The sequence below is a fragment of the Osmerus mordax genome, chromosome 7, assembly GCF_038355195.1.
Source record: "Osmerus mordax isolate fOsmMor3 chromosome 7, fOsmMor3.pri, whole genome shotgun sequence".
NCBI lineage: Eukaryota > Metazoa > Chordata > Actinopteri > Osmeriformes > Osmeridae > Osmerus > Osmerus mordax.
The window spans coordinates 21,182,122-21,190,300 of record NC_090056.1 but is presented as its reverse complement, the minus strand read 5'-3'; the positions used below and the strand labels follow the sequence as shown (position 1 = coordinate 21,190,300).

Here is an 8,179-nt window from a genome sequence, read left to right as displayed (position 1 = left end):
AGCCCCACCTTCCAGACAGCTGCCCTCCAAGGCTCCTCAGTGCCCAGCCCCACCTTCCAGACAGCTGCCCTCCAAGGCTCCTCAGTGCCCAGCCCCACCTTCCAGACAGCTGCCCTCCAAGGCTCCTCAGTGCCCAGCCCCACCTTCCAGACAGCTGCCCTCCAAGGCTCCTCAGTGCCCAGCCCCACCTTCCAGACAGCTGCTCTCCAAGGCTCCTCAGTGCCCAGCCCCACCTTCCAGACAGCTGCCCTCCAAGGCTCCTCAGTGCCCAGCCCCACCTTCCAGACAGCTGCCCTCCAAGGCTCCTCAGTGCCCAGCCCCACCTTCCAGACAGCTGCCCTCCAAGGCTCCTCAGTGCCCAGCCCCACCTTCCAGACAGCTGCCCTCCAAGGCTCCTCAGTGCCCAGCCCCACCTTCCAGACAGCTGCCCTCCAAGGCTCCTCAGTGCCCAGCCCCACCTTCCAGACAGCTGCCCTCCAAGGCTCCTCAGTGCCCAGCCCCACCTTCCAGACAGCTGCCCTCCAAGGCTCCTCAGTGCCCAGCCCCACCTTCCAGACAGCTGCCCTCCAAGGCTCCTCAGTGCCCAGCCCCACCTTCCAGTCGTTCTGGATCGATTCATCGATGATGAAATGAGCAAATACAACCTGTAGTTTCCCGCCACTTGCAACGCCTACAGAGACTGGAGTTTAAACACTGCATGTTTATCACCAGTAACAATACTGTGGGCTGATAATCCCAAGGAGAGACCTCCTCTCAAGGAGAGACCTCCTCTCAAGGCGAGACCTCCTCTCAAGGAGAGACCTCCTCTCAAGGAGAGATCTCCTCTCAACCTCTGAGTTGCTGCACTGGAAGTTCAACCTGCCTCTCATTGCTGCTCTTCTCAGCTACGAGCCCAGTGAAGAAATACAATCCTGCACATTGGAAGGTGAATGGCTTGGCTTGCATTGCCTCAGGCACCATGACTTCCTGTCAGACCGGTTAATGAGTAACATGCTGCTGCTGCTGCTACCCCCCCCCCCACACCCCCCTCTGAGACTGCTCACTCCTGGAGATGGAGGTTCTGGGCCCCCAGACTGTTTAAACATGGACCTCGTGTTAACTAAGGTGAGTTTGGATGGAGTCTAAATTCATCATCAAGCTTCCTATCTGACAACTCAGACCAGCTCTCTCTCTCTCTCTCTCACTCAGGCTATGGGGCTGTGCTTATTACATCATCCAGTCCTGCCATGGGGCACTGAAGTAGATCCTACGGCCTATTCATATTTATGTTATTGCCGTCTTGGTTATATATAATGAGTTACATACTGTAAGGTTAAAGAAGAATGTAATTAATCACATTTTATTTAGTTCATATGAGATTAGAAAAACATGTTTTACACATTTTGAGTTCAAGGTATTCCATAGCTAAATCCCTGTTTCATCCTTGATTGTTATCATCCATGATTGGCTGTGTTAAAACTTAACATTTCCAACAACACAACAAATTAGACAATACCTGTATGCCAAAGCCTCTATTCAAATATTAAAGCATTAACGACTATGTCTGACGATGGCTTTATGTAAAAATAGCAAAAACATTATAGAAAAGAAATTATCTTGTTTCCGATTGACATTTATTCTCAGTTCATTTAAAGTATCCACTTATTCACACTAATGACATGCAGCAGTTATGTTTATTTATGTATTTACGCTTGTTATGTCAGTGTTACCAATATCAGTGTCGCTTTTCCTTTTTTATAACACCTTCTGAAAACCCCAAGCACAGTGACGTTCAATACCAGGTCTGGACTTCAGTACCAGCAGATCTTCAGAGGGTCTGGACTTCAGTACCAGCAGATCTTCAGAGGGTCTGGACTCACTCCATCATAACCAACAGCACAGTAGGGAGCTACATTCTGCATACCAGCAACTACAGTATGAATCAGCATCGAATTGTCGGCGTTGTAGAACGACAGCTCACTGGTCTCACAGTTGAGGTAAACGCCTATCTTCCGAGGTGCGTCTGTGACCGGGGAAGAAGGGCAAGCCGTACCCCCCTCCTGTTTGATTAGATATTGTTTACCGTCATACCGGAGAGCAGTTATGAGGTTGTTGTGCATCACGCCCACCTCCCAGAGAGCCCCCAGCCCCACCTCCACCTCCCAGTAATGCTGCCCGCTGGGGAAGGAGGCGCTCACAGCACAGTCTGGCTGGCCTGAAGCGAACCTCTGGGTACTAGTTGGTGTTTTTATTCCGAAGTCAAATGAATATCTTTGAGTGTATCCATGGTAGCCATATGCTTGGTTGTATACGTTCTGTTTAGGCTTGGTGGGTTTGGGAGTGCTGTACATACTGCGGCCATCGTCAGAGACGGTCAGATTTGTATTTCCTGGTGTCATGATTAGTCTGTCGGGCAGCGGTTTGATGATCTGTAGCATCTCCTTCCAGACGAGGAACTGCAGGTGACTGCTGTAGGGGCTGAAGGACAGAGACTCAGGTACCAGCGTCATCTTAGCTGCTCTGGACGGCTGCTCTCTCATCTTCTCCGTCCAGCCCTTCAGGAAGGCTTCAGGTTCAGACACTTCTCCTTCAGACCTCATCCAGTTCTCCCTCTCCCTCCCCTCAGACAGGTGGGTCTTCAGCCTCTCTAGATTCACCTCCATCTCCTTCAGAGCCTCCTTGTTCTTCTGCTCCAGCTCCTCCTGGATCTCCTTCTGCCTCCTCTTCAGGAGCTGCTGCATCTCATCGAACTGGCAGCTGATCTGGACCTTTAGCTGCTGGGTCCTCTGCTTGAGTTTCGTCTTCTCTCCTTCCTGTGTTTTGATCAGGTCTTCCGTGGTTCTGTTTTGACCAATGAGGAGCTGCATAGTGTCCCCTAGTCCCTGCTTCCTGATCTGGGCTGCTTCTTTGATTGGTTTAAACTTGTGTCCGTTATGCTCCTCCCCATCTCTGCATATGACACAGACCAGCTGCTGGTCGGTCTCACAGAACAGCTTCAGTTTCTCTTCATGCTCTGCACACATCCAGGAACTCGCCTTTTGGAGAGAAACACCACGATCAGCGCTGGTTAACCTGCTGTTATTCATCATAGTGTTTAACACACATCAACTACAAATTATTTTATACTACATAAATTGTCTACAAGTAGTAAACTAGTCTTATATATTGCATTTGACATTGTAAATGATAAATAATATACTGGCTTGTTGAGTAAAAACTTTACAAAAAAAGAAAACATTTAATTACAGTATTAATATACATTATTTGTCATTTAGTCAAATGTATTTTAAAAGTGCAAAGAGACATATTTCTTGATTCATAATAGGTGGAGAGACCAAGTCTGTTTCTGCTATTTCTATGGAAACATAAGTGTGTGTCAAATAAACCTTGTTTCGGACTCTGCCTGTCGGCTCTCCTGCATTTGGGTCCAACCAGCACTACACATCCTCCAACCCCGCACTACACATCCTCCAACCCCGCACTACACATCCTCCAACCCCGCACTACACATCCTCCAACCCCGCACTACACATCCTCCAACCCCGCACTACACATCCTCCAACCCCGCACTACACATCCTCCAACCCCGCACTACACATCCTCCAACCCCGCACTACACATCCTCCAACCCCGCACTACACATCCTCCAACCCCGCACTACACATCCTCCAACCCCGCACTACACATCCTCCAACCCCGCACTACACATCCTCCAACCCCGCACTACACATCCTCCAACCCCGCACTACACATCCTCCAACCCCGCACTACACATCCTCCAACCCCGCACTACACATCCTCCAACCCCGCACTACACATCCTCCAACCCCGCACTACACATCCTCCAACCCCGCACTACACATCCTCCAACCCCGCACTACACATCCTCCAACCCCGCACTACACATCCTCCAACCCCGCACTACACATCCTCCAACCCCGCACTACACATCCTCCAACCCCGCACTACACATCCTCCAACCCCGCACTACACATCCTCCAACCCCGCACTACACATCCTCCAACCCCGCACTACACATCCTCCAACCCCGCACTACACATCCTCCAACCCCGCACTACACATCCTCCAACCCCGCACTACACATCCTCCAACCCCGCACTACACATCCTCCAACCCCGCACTACACATCCTCCAACCCCGCACTACACATCCTTGACAACAACCTACAGATGACTAAACTGGCTGTGTTGTGGCCATATAGGCTCTATGTGGTTGTATATGACCTGCTGTATGTGGTGTTGTGGAAAAACATCACACTGTTGTAATTATGAGGATGGGTAATGATTATGGATTTATATGATTGAAAATGAACCTTTAAATCACCTTTTATACTTTGATATGCTATATTACTGAAAACCAGATGCAAAGCTGTTAACTGAGTAGTATTGCCACTAATATGTAGAAGATATTAAGCCCAAAGTGCAAATCTGGATAATTAGGGGCTGAGGGCGAGAGAAGACTGTGTATATACTTCTTCCATCCAGAAAACTACAAGACCCAGATATCATGAGGCATATTTACGGCCCTATGCCCAGGAATCTAGTGCAGCTGGTCTTCAATGTCAGAGCAGGCCTAAAAAATAGGAGAGTTTACTATGCATCTGTAATCTGAAGCCCCTAGAGTAAGAGACCAATAGTGTGAGAAATGCATGATGCATCTGTGACAAACAATATTGTACCAATAGCAAAATTACAGAAAATGCAGAAAGGTTTTGATATATATAAGAGGAATGTCCGGAGAAATATTTTTGTCTGATCCTGGGATCTGCTCACGTTTGTTGTCACTCTGAATTCTAATAAACACTTTGCATCAAACCTTGTTGAGTTCCAGTGCTGTTTCAAACTTTGAAAAAATTGATCAAAAACATAGTAGGCCTACATATTCTTCTACATCAGTGGCTTGTGCTGATAAGGTGCCAGCAGCCGTGTGATTGTGCTGGTCGGGCGTGGCCATGTCACGGTGGCTAGTCAGTCTAGCAGTGTCGGACGGGTTGAGACTGGTTTAATACCGATGTTGACCACACACACACTAACTCAGTTCCCATGTCAAAGTTCAAACTCACCTTGTTCTTGTCCTCCTTCGCCGTGTCGGCCAGCTTCTTCAGGGTGAGGTTGGTGGTCAGATTAGCCGCGTAGACAGCCTGGCAGCATGGACATGCTCTGTCCTGGGCAGCCGGTCACACATTCCCTACAGAAGGAGTGACCACAGGCGAGGCTGACTGGATCAGTGAAGATGTCTTGACAGACGGAGCAGGTGAGCTCAGCCCTGTAGGAAGCAGAGGCCATGTCCAGCAGCTGTGTGCCTCAGGGACTTCACAACCTGAATGAGGGAACTTCCTCCTTCACGACTAAACGAAACCTAACGCATGTCTAAACAGGAAGAATTGGAACTACGTAGTGAAAAATCACCACGTAGTAACTTTTCTGGTACGTCAAGAGAAGCGCAACATCGCCATCTAGCGGATACTTCCAGAAAAAACGTTTGTAACAAACTGTGTTCATATTACATTTAGTCATTTAGCAGACGCTCTTATCCAGAGCGATATTAAAGACACTCTTATAAAAAGAATACACACATCCTAAACTACACTGTACACAATATAATCCAGAATACCACAATAGAATCCGAAACACCCCAATGAACCCCCAACACACAATAAAACTGACCAGAATATTCTAGAATCCAGAGCTTCATATGACACGTGTGTATGGAACTATCAGTCAAGTCCACGTCCTTCCAGACCTTCTACAAGACGGTTAGGCTACTTCTATTACTTCAACACTGGGATAAAGATATGCACGTGCCTTTTCCGTGTGGCCGAGGCTGGGTGCGTTCTGAGAACGAGCCTTTTTCTAGGCACCTGTCAGATACAGGATGTACTGACTGCAGCAGCTCGAGCCCTTACCGCCGTGGTAATGTGTGCGCTTGCGGAAATATATTTTCATCATCATTTACATTTAGATTTCTGAGAAAGATAGGTCACGGCGGAGCCACAGACCCGCCGAGTCATTCTGATAAACTGTCATCCGCTCCACTCATCTACCGGCAATTGGTCGAGCGGCGGTAGCGCCACGAGAGGTTGATGATCATTGGGCGACATCAGCTCCTTTGAATTCGCGTACTCACGAGCGCTTAGCGACCGATAGACGCTGCCGCCATCGCCGTTAAAACTGTAGCACGCGGGTGAGAGGGAGAGGAGAGAGGGAGAATAAAAAGGATATCAAGGATTTCACGGGTTGGAAATGTAACATTGTGTTTTAAATTTTTTATTTTATTTACAAACCTCATTCGGTAGCTGGATATCTACAGGTGAGTATCTTAAATATTTCATTATTCGTTTTTCACATGGGTAGCATAGAGGGTCGTATCAGTGATGCTCTCGCGTCTGTGGAGCAGCATCAGCAGCCGCACGCGTAGGGCGGGCTGTGGCTCCCATCAACGTGTCTGGACAGTACGAGCAGTGTGGCGCACATGCTATACAACCTCACACGGTAACGGATGATTTACTCTGCTTCTCGGGACGTCTCTATCAGAGCTGAATATCTTGTTAAACGGCATGCCTTTCGTCCGTTGCAGTTGTTTTAATCGCGGTTGATAAACAGACAAAAGGCCCGTTGTTCTGATCAACAACATCTGCGTCTGTCTAATCCATCTCGAGCGTGCTTCCCAGCTAATCCGCGAGGCGTAGGCAAAAGTGTTCGGTGTTATTTTACTGTTAAAAGCAGCATGATTTCATAACCCGCCATAATGTCACATTATGGATTAAGAATAGGCTATTTAGTAGCCTATTAAAACCAGTGAATAATCATAGCATGTAGAACGTATTCCCACATCTGAAATCATATTCAGAAAACGTTTGTTTTCGTTATTTTTTGCATGATTAGCGGTATATTTCAGTACCAATTGATATTTCAATCAAAAACCATGCAAGTATATGAACATGTTGCATAACAGGAGCTACGGCTTGGACAGCTCCTCCTGCCAGGGTCATTAGCCTCCGCGTGATCCTGATTCACACTAAACTGAATTATGCCTGATCCACGCGCCACGGACCTTAATCTTAGGTGATGTGGTTGCTGGGGGTTTCCTCCAATCCTTTGTTTGTGCAATCAAGCAACACCGACACGCGCTTCGCTTAATTTCACGCACATTGATGTCGGGAGTTGAGCTCGACCAGACTGTTACACCTGCGCGCGCCCCAGCTGGCTCCCAGATGCGGAAGCGTCTCTTGGGTCAAACAGATTGTAAACGGTTTGTAAACTGTTCAACAAAGTGAACTTTGTGCTCATGTGAACTGTTTTGTTAAGCTCACAGGAGCTGGTCACAGTAACATCCACTCTTATACATACCAGGTCTGTTCACCCCTCACTCACATGTTTCTGTTCTGTTCCACACAGTAAGGTCATATCAGAAAGAAGGATACTTGTCAAGTTATTAATCATTACCAAAGACTAGTGTGGTGGATTATTTCTACACTAGTTGATATTTCCTGGTCTCCTGCTTGGTCTGTTGTGTCAGATAGATTAGGATGAGCATCCTCTTCCTCCACCTCCCCCCCCTCCTCCTCCTCCTCCCCCCCCCCTCCTCCTCCCCCCATCTTCCTCCTCCTCCCCCCCTCCTCCTCCTCCCCCCATCCTCCTCTTCCTCCTCCTCCTCCTCCCCCCCTCCTCCTCCTCTTCCTCCCCCCCTCCCCCTCCTCCTCTTTCTCCTCCTCCCCCCCTCCTCCTCCTCCCCCCCTCCTCCTCCCCCCATCCTCCTCTTCCTCCCCCCCTCCTCCTCCTCCCAGGTTAGTGTGGATCTCTCATCAATGATCAATTATTGATGTGATGTCCCACCAGGCTTTGTCCATCATCAAGTACTCAATGACCCTGGTGTTAATCCCCCCACACACAGACACTCCAAGTGATTACAAGTACATGAAACATTGATGATGTGTGTGTTGAGCCGGGGACAGCGTGGTGGTCAGTGTAGTCACACCAATCACAGAGCTCCACTCCTTTTCCCAACACTGAAGGTGTGTGTGTGTACTGAGTGTGTATCAGTGTATGTGTGTTCTGAGTGTGTATCAGTGTGTGTGTGTTCTGAGTGTGTAGGAGTGTGTGTGTGTGTGTACTGAGTGTGTATCAGTGTGTGTGTGTACTGAGTGTGTATCAGTGTGTGTGTGTTCTGAGTGTGTATC

General features: G+C 48.5%; 1 protein-coding gene across 1 annotated transcript; it reads right to left on the bottom strand.

The window, feature by feature from the left end:
* Nucleotides 1–1,339: 1,339 nt before the first annotated feature.
* LOC136945926 (zinc-binding protein A33-like) lies at nt 1,340–5,379 on the bottom strand. Its single transcript, XM_067240056.1, is given in 3 exon segments — nt 1,340–3,014; nt 5,063–5,165; nt 5,167–5,379. Coding segments are annotated over 3 exon segments (1,413 nt in total). The 5' UTR covers nt 5,286–5,379; the 3' UTR covers nt 1,340–1,823.
* Nucleotides 5,380–8,179: the final 2,800 nt, after the last annotated feature.